The 16984-nt window shown below is 46.4% G+C and overlaps 1 protein-coding gene across 12 annotated transcripts in view; it reads right to left on the bottom strand.

The window, feature by feature from the left end:
* The window catches only part of Foxn3 (forkhead box N3), a 370612-nt gene that overhangs the window by 140780 nt on the left and 212848 nt on the right, over positions 1–16984 (bottom strand). For all 12 annotated transcript variants that reach the window (XM_075948308.1, XM_075948297.1, XM_075948307.1 and 9 more), the window contains one exon: positions 9642–9754. In XM_075948308.1, coding sequence (XP_075804423.1) covers positions 9642–9754 — 113 coding nt within the window. The remainder of the gene's footprint in view (positions 1–9641; positions 9755–16984) is intronic.

The following is a 16984-nucleotide window of genomic DNA, read 5'->3' as shown; positions in this document are numbered from 1 at the left end:
AGTGTCACTACACAAGGGAGGTGACTGCAGGGCAGGAATCAAAGGACTGGGTGGCACGGAACGAAGAGGAACTAACTCAGGCCCACTGTGGACCTGAACGCTGGACTTACTCCCAGGAGAAAACCGAACCCCTCACTTCTGAGGAGCAAGGGCAGGCCTACCGGCCTGATGCTTGGTTTGCACTTCACACGGTAGGCTTTGGACAGCTGTAAACATCGTGCCAAGAAAGTATATAGCGCCCCACTGCAGGTCACAGGCAGCTCAGCAGATCTAAGATCTCAATCTAGAAGGGGAGACATGGCTTCTCCAGGAATGGCAAAGCCTTTTGGGATGACCCAGGCAGCTGTGTAGCTCTGTGTAGCATCATCAGGGTCACTTCACCCATTCTGTCCATAACCCAAGCACCCACCCGGCTTTTGATGTCTGTTCTGACAGGAGATCGTTCTGTGTATAATGGCTGTCTCTTGGATTCAGATCTGGTTGCTGTGTTGCTGGTACAGGTGGCTGCTATGTTCACCTTCTCTGACAGATTTCTGGCTGTCACAAGGGATCTCCCAGCCAGCAGCAGCGCCTTTCCTATTATCTGAAAGGACCCCTCCCATGTGGACAGAAATCTCCTAGAGAGGCCTTTGACGATGGTAGTGGGGATGAGCGGGTCAGCACAGATGCTTACCATTACTGAGATCATTGACTACACCCCACTACCGTTCTGACTTACACAGTCCGCTGCTGTGTACAGTAAAGAAACCTTCTCCTAAGTTCCTCAGTTCTCCTAGGCACCATGCATTCCACTGCTCCATCTTGTGTGCGTGTGTGTGTGTCTGTCTGTCTGTGTGTGTATGTATCTGTCTGTCTCACATATATGAATGGGGGGTACTAAAACTGACATCATGCATCCTATATTTTTGAGATGGGGGTCTTGCACTGGGTCTGGAGCGCACATGAATTGGCATGGCCTGTGTGTTCCAGGGATCCTCTAGTCTCCTCCTCCCTAGTGCTAGAATTACAGACACGTGACACTACACATACATTGCTTTTTACGTGCAGGGCGGGGGATCCTAATATAGGTCCCTCACACTTGAGCAGAAAGAGCCACCTCCCCTGCTCCATATTTTACTTTTCACTATTGTATGTGTGGCTGTGTGCACCACACATGGGAAGGTAAGGGGACAACTTTCAAAATGATCCTCTCCTTCCATCTTTATGTAGCCTCTGGTGACTGAATTTGGGTCAGGCTTCCGCAGCAAGGGCTTTAGGGCCTGAACCATCTCACCGGTCCTCATCCTCTTTTTCAATCTCTAACATCCCAAACACTGATGTAACCAGAAGTTGGAGAAACAGCAGGCTTGGGTGTGGCAGCGGTTGAGGGCTTTCCTTTTGTTTGTTTTGTATTTATGAAGATTATCATTTCTCATGTTACACTACAGCAAAAACAAAGAAAATGCTGTCTTTCTTTGTATTATATATATCATTTGTTTTCGTGCAATTTTTCTCTTTAGAGTTGCTTCGTATTTCTAGCACAGATCCCTCTCTTCTTACTTTGGAAGGTCTGAGACAGCGCCATGAAGTCAGCCCATCTGCAGTCCTCTCCTCCCTACTTGAAAGCCTCAGGTGCTCAGATGCGAGAGCTGCCAGGCCCTCAGCTGGGCTGTCGGAGAAGCAAATAGACTCTAAGCAAATATGAAAAGACTCCAGCCCCCCTCCGGGCTCCATCCACACCTCAGCTTTCTTCTCGGGAGGCATCAAAAGCACACTGCATCTCTGTTTTCCCTGGCTCAGGAGTCAGAGCAGGAGAAACTCAGCAGACTCCTAACAGGCTCCGCAGGTCCCCAAGCACAGAGATGAGAGTCACTCCAACTAGCTTGGCTCTCTGGGCCAGGCATTTTATTCAGTACCTGAGTAAAATAGACATCCTCAGCCACACGGCTTACGCATTCAACTTCCAAGTAAGAACGGACAGAATGAGAGGCAATGAATGGGCCCAGTATTCACGAGATCCACCTAGAATCTAACTGCTCCACGAGAGCACGGGCTGTTTTCCAAGTAAATAAAACGCCGCCTCCGCGCTGAATGAGAATGAAATGTACAACACACAGCACACCCGAGGCAAAATGCTGAGGTCAAAGATATTCTACGAGACCAACTCACAGAACATAGCAGAAGTCAATAGATAACGAGATTTGATATGAAAATGAAATTATAGTCAACTAATGGATTTTAAAGCTCATACCGGCAGCATAACTCTTAGAAATAGAGTACTCCCATATTTGAAACGATTTCCATTACCCACCCGCTCCGATTTTTCTGACAAAACAAGATGTACATCTCGAGTACCAGCGCAGAGAACTCGACAGTCCGATCCCGTATCTTTTTTACATTAACTTAGCACACTCGCCTACCAGTTTAGCACAATGAGACTTTTCTGCTTTTTAATATACCTTTAAAAATGATTCTAAGAAAAAAGTATCAGTTTAAATATATCTTTCCCAAGTATGTAATATCTCACCCATTAAAATACAGTTAACACAAATATGTGTGTTGACAACAAAGGGCATTCAAAGAACTATTTATGATTTCCATCAGGTGCTTACTATGAAATACAAGGGTAACGCTGCAGCCGCTAACCCACGTCTTCCCGTGCTCTTGACGCTCGACCACACTGAGACACAAAATGGCACGGTCGTCTAACAAACGCCCTCACTGCAAAGCTAAGTCTGGTTTCACTGGAGCTTTGTGGTTCTTCTATCACGCCATATTCTAAAGAATTGGAAGGAAAGACGTTGTGTGTGTGTGTGTGGTGGGGGAGGTGTTGTATCATCCGATCCAAGCAATGAATAAGCTATTTTTGCTGTGTGCAAAGTCAGCATTTTGAATAGAGGAATTAACACGGCTAACATCTTAAGGATCTACTGATCTCTTAACTGCCTAAAAGGATGAGTTTCCCAAGCACCTCAGTAGCTTCTTTCCCCCGCCCCAGGCTTTTCCCAAGGAGCCTTTACCAGCGTGAAGTCTCGCCACAGGAGCTCAGGCTATTTGTGGGGGCCCTGTCAGGGATGCTCAGATGGATGAACGTTAAGGTAGACATACAACGACCACACACTTGGCAGGATTATTCTCTCTAAAGAATTGCAAAGCATGTGAACACGGCAGCAGGAAGGAGCCACTAAAACTCTGCTGAGTTAACATTAAAACAACCATTTTCACTACGGACCTTAATATCAGAAAGGCCAAATGCTTAGAAAAGGCCACTAATGTCCTACTCGTGGCTTCAAATTAAATTAAATTTCTGCAGAGAGAGAGAGAGAACATAAAGAGCCAGGATGACCACGAACTCACAAGAGATCTACCTGCCTCTGCCTCCCTGGCACTAGGATTAAAGGTGTATGCCACCACCACCTGGCTTCTTTAATGTGTTTTTTAAAAGCAAGACTAAAAATGTCTTGAAGTGTTTTCTAAACACTACATGAAAGCAAATGATAACATACAAAGCCATTCTTCTCAACGTGATGGTTTCTTAAGAACACGGGAGACCTGATGGGAAACAAGGAGCTCCTCGATCCATGTTCCTGACCACTTAGAACTCACACATGGAGCTGGGCAGTGGTGGCGCACACCTTTAATCCTAGCACTAGGGAGGCAGAGGCAGGCCGATCTCTGTGAGTTTGAGGCCAGCCTGGTCTACAAAGGGAGTTCCAGAACAGGCTCCAAAAGCTACAGAGAAACCCTGTCTCGAAAAACAAAAACAACAACAAAAAAAACTCACACATGGCCTACCTGTCACAGTGACCCAAGATGGCTGAGACTCAGGGATTTCTGTAAATCCACCAGAAAACCCTACCAAGCTCACTAAGCCTGGCTCACAAACAATCACCTCCTTTCTGTAACAACTGATCATGCAGGAAACTTGCTAATCCTTCCTGGTGCATCCCACAACCTGTTCCTCATCTGTGCTGAAGGCGGACACAGTGCTTTCCTGCAGACTGTTTGGACTGATGCCTCTACTAATAAAAACACTATAGCAGATAGAACTTGGTACAACAATCTGCTGTCACAAACACTGTGGCTAACGGTGTCAACAGGTTCTAGAACATCAACTTAGTATTGAGGCATTTAAATGCCACCTGACATGGTCCTCAAATGACAAAACTTAGTTCATCCACTGGGGAACTACCTTTTAATTTCACCATTAGATATGGAGAAAGGCAAAAAGAGAAAAATGGGAATTTCACTTAAAAGTTGATAGGAAGCTGAAAAGATGGCTCAACAGACAAAGAAAGACACTTGTCACCAAGCCCAAGGACCTGAGCTCAATTCGCAGGAGCCATAGGTAGAAGGAAAGAACTGCAAGTTGTCCTCAGACCCCCTACATGTATGAAAGCTAAGCACAAAATAAGTGAATGTAATTAAAGTTGGTACGAGAAGGCCCTGTCTAGGAAGGGCGGCCATACACACCAGATATTAAATCAGTCCACTGTGCTTTCCAGAATAAAAGGCAAGATATCCAAAAATACCAGTCCTCCCTCCTCTGAAGTCCATGATTGCACCTGACCTTGGCAAAAGCGTGGAGTCCTTACGCAAGCTTTGGCCTTGGTCTCTGAACTCAGCCACAGGGACTCTACAAAGCACAGCTGAAGCTGAGCGATGGTGGCGCACACCTTTAATTCCAGAACTCAAGAGGCAGAGGCAGGGGAATCTCTGTGAGTTTGAGGCCAGGCTGGTCTACAAGAGCTAGTTCCAGGACAAGCTCCAAATCCACAGAGAAACCCTGTCTGGAAAAAAATAAAATAAATTTTTTAAAAAGCCATAGCTGAAATGAGAAAGGGCCAAGAAAGAACGTTAAATGACCATGACACCCATCTTGTGGCTCAGCAGATCTTACAAGGAGTGGGAGGAAGTAAGAAGCCCTGACGGATGGTCGGCTCTTCAATGGTACCATGACAATGACAGAGGAGTCCTTAGATAACTGTTTGGTCAGACAAGGATAGTTCACCTTCTTACAGCAAGAATGTTTGGGTGTAAAATAAGGAGCTAACTCAACTAGTCTGTGTTTGGGGAGCTAGTTCTTTGTTTTGTTACAACTTAGGGAGTTCCTATATCCCCCCATTCGGTGTCCCGCCATGTCAACATCCTACATTACTATGACACATCTGTCACATCAACATGAGCACACTACTGTCAGCACAGGTAACTGGTATTCATTTACTTTCTCTGTCTGATGTCCCTTTCTGCTGCAGGGTCACCATGTCCCCCCAGCCTGCTCGGTTTGTACAGGTTTCACAGAGATCCCTTATTTCTGATGACCTCAGCAGCTGTGAGGAGTGCCAACTCAGTGTTCTGGAGACCATCCTGGTGGAGGACAGAGCCGATGGCTGAGTTTTCCCTGGGCTTAAAACAGCTTACCGGTTTCAGCAGGAAGACCGCCTTTTGGCTTGGAATTTATACATCCCCTACACCCCCAAAGACCCACATGCTGAAGGGTTAGTCACTAGCTTGAGGTTGGGAGATAGTGGATGTGGGGGAAGTTGGGTAACTGGCAGGGGTGTGGGGGAGAGGAGCACCATCTTGAAGGGGATATTGGAACCCAGGCCCTTACCTTGGTCTTTTCTCTCCTCGCCCACTCTGCTGCCCTACTATCGTGAGGTAAGCGGCCTCCGCTAACACAAATTCCTGCCACACGTGTGCATGAGCTGCCACTTCCCTAAAGTAATAAGTAATAAGGCCAAGGGACTGTGAACAGAAACTGTGAGCCAAAACCATCTTTTACACCTTTATTCACTTGAGGTATTATCACAGAGGCAGGAGACTGGACGCACACACAACATGATATCATGTTAGGTGTGCCCGCTATCTTCTGCCACGGAAGAGGAGCTCAAAAATTGACTTTTATATTTTATGTATATGGGTTTATGGCTGCATGTATATCTGTGCAACGTATATACTCGGTGCCCAGAGGCCAGAGAGCTGCTGGGAAGTGAACCTGAGTCCTCTGGTCTTACCACTGAGCCATCTCTCCGGCCCTAGATGAGGAGCTCTGATTGACAGGTAGCATTTGTCAGGTTTTTGCACTATAAACATCCTTTAGGGCCACTCTCTATAGCCCACTCATTGCAAGAAGTTCTTATGAAGAGCTATTTGCACCAATGACATGGATTTTTCTCTATGAGAAATTTAGCTCATTTATTTCTATCAATCCAAGATCACAGACACGTGTTTTATATTTTGTTTACAATGCAATTAACACCACTTAGTCTACTGTTCCAGTGTCCCAGCTCGTTCACAGAGCAATTTTAGGATGGTACCAGTGTCCTGAAACACACCCATACTTTCTGCTTCTCCAGAATGTTAAGGGTTGAACTATACCTTCCTAAAATTCCTGAGGCTCTGATATCTCAGAAATTAACTGTATTTCGAATTTGTATCACTGAGGAAGTTGAAGTCACACTGGAATAAGGTGGGCTCTTAATCAAAAATGCTTAGTCCCTCCTAATAAGAACAGATTTAGAGGAAATCATGTATAAGACAAAGATGGGGTTGACGCTCCTGCAAGTCACAAAATGTCATAGCGAGTCAGGAAGCCACCAGAACCAGGGCAAAGGCCAGCAGAAAGGTCGGCAGATCTTCCCCCACAGCTCCAGAAGAACCCAGCCCTGCTAACGGCTAGTCCGGAAGCCACCAGAACCAGGGCAAAGGCCAGCAGATCTTCCCCAACAGCTCCAGAAGATCCCAGCCCTGCTAACACCTTAGACGCCTGCAACCAGGTCTGTGAGGCGGTCTGTTTACGCTGTCTGACTCACTCAGCTGTGGTTCTTTGTCGTGGTAGCCTACGTAAGCTAATACAAAGGCTAACATCACCGAGCTCTCTGCGTTTCCGTTAAAAACGGTATTTAGAAAGAAGAAAGAAAGCGGTGTAGAACATTCTAATAAAATCTTGGAAAGCAGGTGCGAGCCGACATAATGCAATGTTTAGCATTACATTCGGGTGTGAACAAGGTTGGGGGCAGTGTTTTCAGATGCCTTGATTTCCTCACAGAGCTTCCCACCACCTGCAGCATAGGCCATTGCTGCTGCCAAGCACACCTGCGTGCCAGAGCAATATCAACCGTCTTGTATAATCACCATCTTCCTAGCATGCAGCGTACCAGCTCCAGGGAAGCCAACACTCCCCAGGCGCCCTTCACAGTGACTCCACACGGGGCAGAAAATGATCCCATGAGTCTCACAGTAGACCTGGCCGGATCAGGTGAATTCAGCATTGTGGTATCTGTTTATGACTGGCGGTCCCATCCCATCTTCCCAAAGTCACATCAACAAGCAGCCTGGTGCACAGAAATTCCTTGCCAGTTATCAGGCATGGAGCAGCCTCAGTATGATTTCACACACTCCAGGCTCCTCCAGCAAACTCATTCAAGGGCATGGGGAGAGCAAGGTGCTCTCTGAAGTCAAAACATTGAAGAGACAGGCAGGAGTCTCACCTGTCACCTCATTCCGTATCCAGTGACCTCGATGGACTTGAAATCTCAGCCCATGCATGGGTAACTAACGGAAAGTAACTGTGCCCTCTATCCTCAGTTAACTGGGAGAAAGGGAAATTATTTTTACTATAAAAACTCTGGTTCATCTGCATTTTTATGCTCCTATTAAAACTCAAGTGAAGCCATTAGGCTATGCCCAGATCACGATCCCTCTGGCTTGAGTATATTCTACTTGCAAGCCCCAGAACTCTGTTATGATCCTTCATATTATTAAATAATTGCAGGGCGTCCCTTGGGGTCACATTTGGCAACAAGACACTGGCCTAAATGAACAAATGAAACGACCCAGTGAATAACACATTTTTAACCTGCTAGAAGCAAGCGAGTGTGACATACTTCTTGGGTAGAATCTAGAGAAACAAGTGGAGTGGGAATCAGAAACTGTGAACATGGAAAATATTTCAATAATTAGTGCTAGGCTCCCCACCAACCCCAGAGAGGAGCAATTCTCTACTCCAATCCCAGTTTACATTTCAGGGGTGGTTACAACCACAAGCAGAAAGCCGAGCATATGGCTCTGTCCTTCTGCAGTGTAAGATAGGATGTTCTGGAAAATCCCATTTTTTTCCTCCTACGGCTATATGACCTCAAGTTGTCATTTCAAATAAAGGATGCTTCCACTGATTTTTATGAACACAGACAAAAGCTGCTACAACCTTGGTGTTCACCCCCCTCCGCCCAGCCCCTAAAAAATACCCCTGTGAACCAACTGTAGTTGCTATGGAGGGTTATTTGTTTCTAAGGCAACAGCGTATATCTAAGTACTAATGGCCTGTCCTTTTGCCAGGCAACAAACAGTCTTGTGATGCAAGTGCACCTGTCTCGGCTACGCGTTACTATGGAGACACTCCAGTTGCTATGGCTACCATCACGCTAATCGCCTAGCAAAGGCAGACATACAGCAGTCTTCTCATAGAGCCCAGCTGCTTCTCCCGTCTCTTGCCGGAGACTGATTGTCTAGGGCCTGTGCTGGAATGCACAAGAACTTCATTAATGCCACGTCAGAGGCTCACTTTGTGTGCCCTCCTGCAGAACAAACATCAGAACAGAAAAATCTGCAAGTGGACTGTAAAATTCCCCAGGCTTCTGACATCAGGCCATTCCCAATTAACATAATGGCTACTCCAGGGGCAATTTCTTTTAACTGGATAGTTACAAAAGAAACGTTGCTGCAGGTCTTTTAGAATTTCTTGGTAGGAGGACTGGAAAGATGGATCAGCGATTAAGAGCATGGCTGCTCTTCCACAGGACCCAAGTTCAATTCCCAGCACTGACATGGTGGCTCAAACCATCTGTAACTCCAATTCCAGAGGATGCAGTGTCCGCCTCCAGACTCCAGACCGCAAGCACACAAATGCTACACAGATATAAACGCAGACACATATACATGAAAAAACAAACCAAATTTCAAAAACTTTCTTGGTAGGGTTGATGACAAATCCAAGCACCATGAATAGCTAAGACGCCACACTTTGAAATCTGGTTCTTTGTTCTGTAGGCCCTTTCTTCTAATCTCGTATGAACGTGCTTCTTCAAACCGTGACAATTTACTTAACCAGCCCCCATAATATATTTGTAAAAACGCACTCATGACCTCAATCCCATGACAAACAGACACGTGAGGAGGAAAAGTGGCCACTGCTCTCAAGGCAAACACTTAGTAACCACAACAAACCCATCACTCAGGAGCCTGTCTCCATGGAAACGGGATGACAACAAGCGAGTGGGCCTTCTCTCTCAACATCTGCACAGACAGGCTATGGAAAGGTGGGATCACCTGTATGCCTTGCTGCTTGTACCCCAACAAAATGTGACACACAGAAACACGGAAGCTGTCAACGTTCCTCTGTAAATGCCCACCGAGGAAGACATTATTCTACCTACCGGGAAGCCTGGAGACATACTCCCTGAAGCAGAGACATGGTAAGGTTTGAAGGAAATACATCAATGGATGTACCTCCTAATCATACTTAAATTTTTTTCTCATTTATTGCAGTTATTTTTAAAAATCTCACACAGCCTACTAAATTAGTTTTAGAGCCTGACTCCTCTAGACTAACACAATTCCAGGAGACTTAAAAAAAAAATCAGATAGTCCAATTTACTTACCTTTGATAAGCCTGAGGGGTGGGAGGTGGGTGGTAGGGTGTCTTTTTCAAAGCCTGAATTAGGTTTTGTCTATACTCTGGGTCTATGCACCACAGTGACCCTTTCCCAATACTCTGCAAAGAAAAATTAAAATAAAATCATATTAATACAATATTATTAATTATATCAACACAGCACAGGGTATTTTGCAGTAGGCTATACTATAGTTACTCTTAAAAGCCTCCTGTTATTTGTTAACAATTTCCCAGGCATAAATGTTGTCCTCTAACAACAGGAGACCATAAAGGGCTCGTACCTTCTTCTCACCGAGCTGGACAAACCAGAGGAACATGTTGCTACCAGACCGTGCTGATACAACAGCACAATGTGCGCATCTACCCAAATACAAGAATCCCGTAGTTTTCAGTATGAATTTGGAAGAAAATACATATTCTCTTCCAAATTCTATAATTTGGCTGGCATTCACGTTAAGAGCACTGGGGCGACCTCCACGCTCCATTTCTGCTCTTAAGCTCCCAGCTGTTCTCAACCACAGTACACTGGCACGATCTTACAAGAACAGAAAAGTGAGCCACTCAGTGTTTTTGCCCCCCCTCAAACTTGCAAACAAAAGAGCATTTATGCTTGCAATGGAATTTATAATTTCCTTCCCCCAAGAAACGAAAGACTTCAGACAACAAAAGCAAACCTAATCCAGAATCCAATGCATTTTTATATTTTTATTGGGGGGGGGTGGCATGGGGGGGAGCGACACGGGACTGAGGGACAACCAGGGACACTTCCATTCACAGCAATCCGCTCCAGTCTCTAGGAATCTTTAGAAGGGGGTCACACTTTAAAAAGTGTAAATTGGCTAAAGCTGTTCCCTGTGGGGGAAAGGAAGCTTCTGCCTGAGGGCTGGAGGCAACTGGTTAAAGATCAGCATTTTGCTTTAAAAGTGGATGGGGGAGGGGGCACTTTCACTTCCAAGTGGGCCAGGGTACACAAACCATTTGATGAGGTCACTTCTAAATATTTGCTGATTTGCAAAGAAAAGAAGCTAAAAGAGCCACCCAACCCTGTCCCTTAGTTTCCCTCACTTCTCTCCTCCAGGAAGCCTGGCGGTGTCTTCCAAAGTTTAGAAAAACAAACGAGAAAACCTTTTAACTAACACAGGAACTAACACAAGAACCAAAAGACCACTAAAGCTAAGCCAGTCCAAAAATCTTTGAAGAATTTTTTTTTTTAGTTCTGTATTTCAGTTATCACTTCACCAAATAGCTCTCACAAGCCTTATGCATTCATGGCGCGTGTTAAAATAATCCTCAAGCCTCAGGAACATCAGAGCAACTAGAATGAGCTCTTCCTGGTGTACTGGGGACAGGAGAAGGCTACAAAGGCCACAGGAACCAGCCCAGTTGCCGGGGCCCAGAACATTTATGCTAAAGACATACAAGCAGGGCTTAATCATCTGGGCAAGTAAAGACCTGAAAGTCATCAACTTTCCCCAGCCTTTCTTTCCATGCTCACATTTTTAAGTCTGGTAGAGTTTGAAGGGCTTGACCCAGCCTTTCCAAGCAGAACGGGTCCTCCATCCTCCATCTCTTCCTATGGAAAAAGCTGGCTGGTGTACTTTAAAGAAAGGTGAGGTGTGGAGAGGGCTGGGAAGACAATGAGTTACCAAACTGCACTAACATAAAAGAAGCCACCAAAGCAAGTTAGCTTTTCCCACGGTGGGAGGACTGGCCTAACCCTCTTCATCAAAGGCTCCCAGTTGAGCCCTTGGCCAGGGGACCAGCACAGGTGTGGGTAAGGCCATAGTCAACACGCAATAGAAGAAACACTTCTGCAAGGAGATAGTCCCAGCAGCAGGAGCCTAAGGGCCTCTGTTCTCATCAAGATGGCTTTCAAGGCAGAGACAGTTTAATCTTTCACCTGAAAAAACCCTCAACAAAGAGCAACCAGCCTTCTGGGGTAGGCAAGCATACGCCAAGAATGTGGTTCTCCCCACCCCAACTCAAGTATCCTGTTTATGAGGCAGTGATGCTATTTAAAGACGAAATGGAATAAACCCCAGATCTGTGCCTAACAATCCCCCAGTAAGTGATCCAGCTCCTGAGAAGAAGGCTGGAAAGTGAGACTGGGCAGTCTGCAGCCACATAACCATGCCTGTGTGGCCATGGACAAGCATGGTGCCTGATGAGAGACAGGCAAACGCAGGGATGGTGAGAGATCAAACCCTAACCCAGAGGCATGCCTGCGGGTACCCGAGAAAGAAGTGACGGGTTAAGGGACTGAAGAGATCATAACAGAGAGAACATGCCTGACTAGACATGTCTCACTACCTTAAATTTGTTAGCCCAACGTTGGTATGGGAGGAGTTTTTGAAAATTGAGAGTCTTCACGCAACTTGGTTGAACAGCATGTTGGTAAGAGTCTTAGTATTCCAACAAAAGTTCACCACTCTATCTGCCTCCCAGGCACCCCATACACCAAGCTCTGACCACTGTAACTTCTTTATTCAGGAAGTCAACACCACTGACAACCAGCTTCTAGAACTTTCCTTTTGCGAAAAGAATCATGATCATCAAACTGATGCTTCCAAATTTAGTCAGTAAGTACATATACTATTACTCATTAACAATCTCAGGCTTTGGTTCCTAAGAAATCGTAAGGATCCTTTGGACTCTGCCGAGGTCTGGGATTGCCAGCACGTTACAGGTTAGGAGATTTTGTCATTGGTTTTCTGACCAAACAGGTACTGACTGAAGAGTAGTGATACACTAAAAGGCAGTGCGTCTTACACTGAGAACTGCAGGCATTCAAAAGAGGACGAGCTCGATGCACTGCTGCTTGGGTATGCACCCTGTCAAAGCCTCTGATGGCTTTAGGGTAAAAGCACAGGGCTTGGGGTTCAGGGCAGTGGGAAAGGACAGCACACCTCATTTCCACGCCTCCTCTTTGGTTTCATGTGATGATTCAAGTGCTTTAGCCAAAAACTTCTGAAACGCTCAAGTTTCAAAGGCCAGGAAAAATTATACCAAATGCCTCATGCAGAAGGGGGTGTGATTTGATTATATTGCGTAATAAGAGTCAGTGCATTTATGGAAATCTCTGCATGTCATCTGAAGACAAGAATGCAGAGCTTCCTAATGGGAATAACTGTGAGGGTCATGCACCATGAAATGTTCAGAAATTCAAAACAATAAGACACGTCACATAGGTACGCATTTTCATTATATATGTGTGTGTGTGTGTGCCTATATATGTGATTGTGTGTATATTTGTGTGTGTGTATGCATGCTCTGAGCATCTGAGCCATCTCATACATACACACACACACATACACATCATACCTAACCAAGAGAAAAATAATGTACAAACAATAGGGGATAAGATAAAGTTTTTATATCTTTTTAATTAAAAGCATCTGAGGAATCACTGATAACTCTATTGATAACAATAAAAAAATCAACATACAAAAGAAGCAAAAATATTTTGGGGGGGGACAAAATGAAATTTACCAGGAAAAAGTCCATTCTCCCCCAGACTTCTGGAGAAGTACGGATGGAGGGACCCTCTCTGCAAGCTCATCATCACCCCACATCCCACAGTCCCATAAAATGCACTTAGCAGTCAGCCTGAGATCCATCTTTTCAGGTTCAAATTCCTTTGCTAGACAGACAATTCCTGAGGAACGGCATAATATGAGAGAGAGAGAATGAGAGCGAGCGCATATGGAAAGACACACGCATTGTGAAAAAAGGACAGAAAGGGACAAGGATGCCAAGCTTCTGCTCGGTCACTCTGCCTCATTGGGCTAAGACAGAGCATCAAGATTAGCAATTGGTCAGCAAGCCCCAGGGGTCCACCTTCCTCCAATCCCGCAGAGCCAGGCTCACTGGTGGGCACAGGAACAAGCATCTTTATGTGCAGGCTGGGGACATGCCCTTGGGTCTCCATACTCTGGCCAGCAGGGCCATCTCCCTAGCACCAGAGCACCACGTTTTAAAGTTTGTTTTCTCAAACTGTAATCAACAATGCATTAACAGGTCATGAAACCAATGTAATGGGTCATAACTAGGATTGTTTTAAAGAAACAGAATATAAATCAAACAGAAAAGAGTGGAAATATCTGTAGTAACATGTTGTGAGATATTTGTGTGTACATATATGTTCAATGCATATGTGTATTACGTCACAAGGTAATACATAGGCCTAGCTGGGAGCTGGCCAACAGCGGTCAGCAAACATGGGTCTAAGACAGCAGTAGCAGGGAATTCTCGGTCCTTTTCATCCTTTTCCAGGGTAAAGGCCTCTCCTAGCAGTAGTAACAGACATACTTAATGTGGTATCAGAGCTGAGCTTGGAGAGTGTGGTCAGAGACCCTGCTTTTAAAATGTCAGGGAACTGAACGTGTGCTCTCAGTGATCTTGAATGTTTTCGAGGTCTCTCACGTGCCATTTTTGGGGATGTTTCCAACATTACCCAACCTCACTAACAACTGACCAACCAACGTTCATTTGTTTGTTCGTCCACTCCTTCCTTTCTCCCTCCCTTCTCCCTTCCTATTTAGCTACTTTCAGTCACCATAGAGGAGATATAAGGGAAAAACGCAACACAAAAAGGTGGCTGCCTCCATGCAGCTTCTATTCCAGAGAGGAAAAAGATGAGCGGTGTGAAAATGAACACCCTAGATGGGAAGGACAAAAGTGAGGCGGCAACTGCTGTGCAAGGGATGCGTGGATTGGAGGGAAGTGTGCACCAGATCCAGGATCCACGATGAGGATCACAGGCACTGTGTCACGGAAGGGTAAAGGGGGAGGAGCAGGGGGAGGAGGAGCAGGGGGAGGAGGAGCAGGGGGAGGAGGAGCAGGGGGAGGAGGAGCAGGGGGAGGAGGAGCAGGGGGAGGAGGAGCAGGGGGAAGAAGCAAAGGGGAGAAACATGGGGAGGGGTGAGCAGGGGGAAGAAGAGAAGGGGAGAAACATGGGGGGGGAGCAGGGGGAAGAGGAGCTTGGGGGAGGGGCAGGGAGAAGAAGAGAAGGAGAAGCAGGGGGAGGAGGGGGAAGCATAGGGAGGAGCAGGGGGAGGAGAGGGGGAGAAGCATAGGGAGGAGGAGCTGGAGAAGGAGAAGGAGGAGCAGGGGGAAGAGGAAAATGGGAGGGGAAGAGGGAAAGCAGAGGGAGGGGGGAGCAGAAAGAGAGGGAGGAGGAGCAGGGAAGGAAGGAGGAGCATGGGGAAGAGGCACATAAGGAGGAGGAGCAGGGGAGGAGGAACTGGAGGAAGAGGAGTAGGAAGGAGGAAGAGGGGGGAGGAAAAGCAGGAAAAGGAGCAGGAGCAGGGGAGCAGGAATAGGGGGAGCAGTACAGGGGGAACAGCAACTGGAGGACGGGAAGAGCAAGAGGAAGCTCGGGAGAAGGAGGAAGGGGAGCAGGGAGAGAAAGGATGCAGCTTTAGAATATATTGGAGAACTAGATAGACATAAAAATGGATTCAAAGTGCCAGGGAAAGAAAAACAGTGGTTTGGTTTAACTAACCAGGTAGAAGACTAGAGATGGGGAAATCCAACACGCTGTAGAAAGCATAACCTTTGACCCTGTCTACTAGATGTACTGGCTATGATATTTGTAAGAATTTACTGGGCACAGGAGTGTAACTCAGCTGGTTCGTGAATTCATGAAGCCCTGGGTTCAATCTCCTGTACTAGACAGAGCAGGTGTGGTACTGCACACCTGTGATCCCAGCACTGGGAGGTGGAGCTTGAGACCAGCGAAGCTAGGCAGGGAGGGCGGGAAGGAGGTGGAAAGAGCCCTACTGAACACAGACTCAGGTCACTTATCGTTCCTCTGCCGTACCCTCGCTGACCCAACCTCTGTAGCTGAAGCCATGACCACAGAAGGCAGGTCTGAAGTGATCTGGCTTTTGAGGTTTATATCGCCAACTGGCTTCTCTGCAATAGGGCTTGGTAAACTCTCTTAAAGGGCCAGAGGGAATCTTTCCATCTTTGAAGTCCACGGTCTCTGTTGTTGACAACGCAGCTCCACCCTGACAACCGTGACAACACAAAAGCAAGCAGAGATGTAACCATCGAGTGTGGCTACGCTTCCAGGAGGCTTTGTGTGCAAAAGGCACAGCTGACTGCCCGCTGCCCGAGAGTCCCACGCTTGTATTCGGGTTCAAAGCTCTATAGCTCTGGGAAGAGAAAGGCCCAGGTGAGGAGCTGCTGAGGTTCTGGATTGGGGGAGGAGGGCAACAATGGGAATCATTGGTCAGGTGCTCCCAGACAGGAAAACGGGGTACCTGCAGGGAGGAGACACACACTAAAAGTCATGTTCGTCAATAGTGATACCACGTATCATTAGTGGGCTGTGCCTTGCACTGTGTACAGTGTGTATAGTGCAATCTCCACTCCTTGCTGACCAACTGAGTCCCCCACAAGGCCTATCACCCTGGGTTTTGTATTTGTGTTATACGTAGGGCCACTGCTAACACTGGTTTCTCTGGGCCATGGATCCATAGTTAGTGAGAAGCAAACCACTCCACAGTGTTTCAAAGGGTAGTCCTTAAGTTTGGTTGGCATGGAAACTAGAGTCCTGAAGACTGGAGTCCAAGTTTATATCAACTTTTCAGCTGTGTGACCCTGGGCAAGATACTTAACTGCTCTGAGCTTCAATTTCCTGGTCTATAAATGGGACTGCTGTAACAGCATCTGCTTCTAGGGACTGTGGTTAAGGATGAATGAGATAATACAGGGCTTGGCACGTAGCAACAGGACAACAATTATCAGCTCCTGTTACTACGAAGGCAATGCAAAGCCAAATGACCATCTTGTCAACACTGTGCTCCAAAAACACACTTCCCAAAAGGAGTAGGCAATTGTTAAAACTGTGAAATAAAGCTGGGTGGTGGTGGTGTATGTCTTTAATCTCAGCACTTGAGAGGCAGAGGCAGGCGGATCTCTGTGATTTCGAGGCCAGTCTGGTCTACAAGAGCTAGTTCAAGGACAGCTAGGGCTGTTACACAGAGAAACCTGTTTCAAAAAACCAACACAACTGCAAAATAACATATGCAAACACACATTCAAACATGCATAACACACATCCACATACACATGAGAAATAAGACACAATCACACATAGCTGTCTGATGGTACTCTCCATCAGCCTATCGGAAGCACTGTGCTTAAGGAGATGGAGGGGGAAATGAATGTATAGATCAAAGTAGAAGAAATGTAAACACCAGTCAGCCACAGTCAGGACAGTCGGGAGTTCCAAGTTCTTTAAAGAACTCAAGCTCTGTTCCCATGCATCCTCAGGGCCCGGCAACCATGTGGGAGGTCAGAGGTCTCTGCTCCCAAGAGTGG

Source organism: Microtus pennsylvanicus, chromosome 14, assembly GCF_037038515.1.
Source record: "Microtus pennsylvanicus isolate mMicPen1 chromosome 14, mMicPen1.hap1, whole genome shotgun sequence".
NCBI classification, from domain to species: domain Eukaryota; kingdom Metazoa; phylum Chordata; class Mammalia; order Rodentia; family Cricetidae; genus Microtus; species Microtus pennsylvanicus.
Note: the sequence above shows the minus strand (reverse complement) of the source record. Positions and strands in the feature narration are given on the sequence as shown.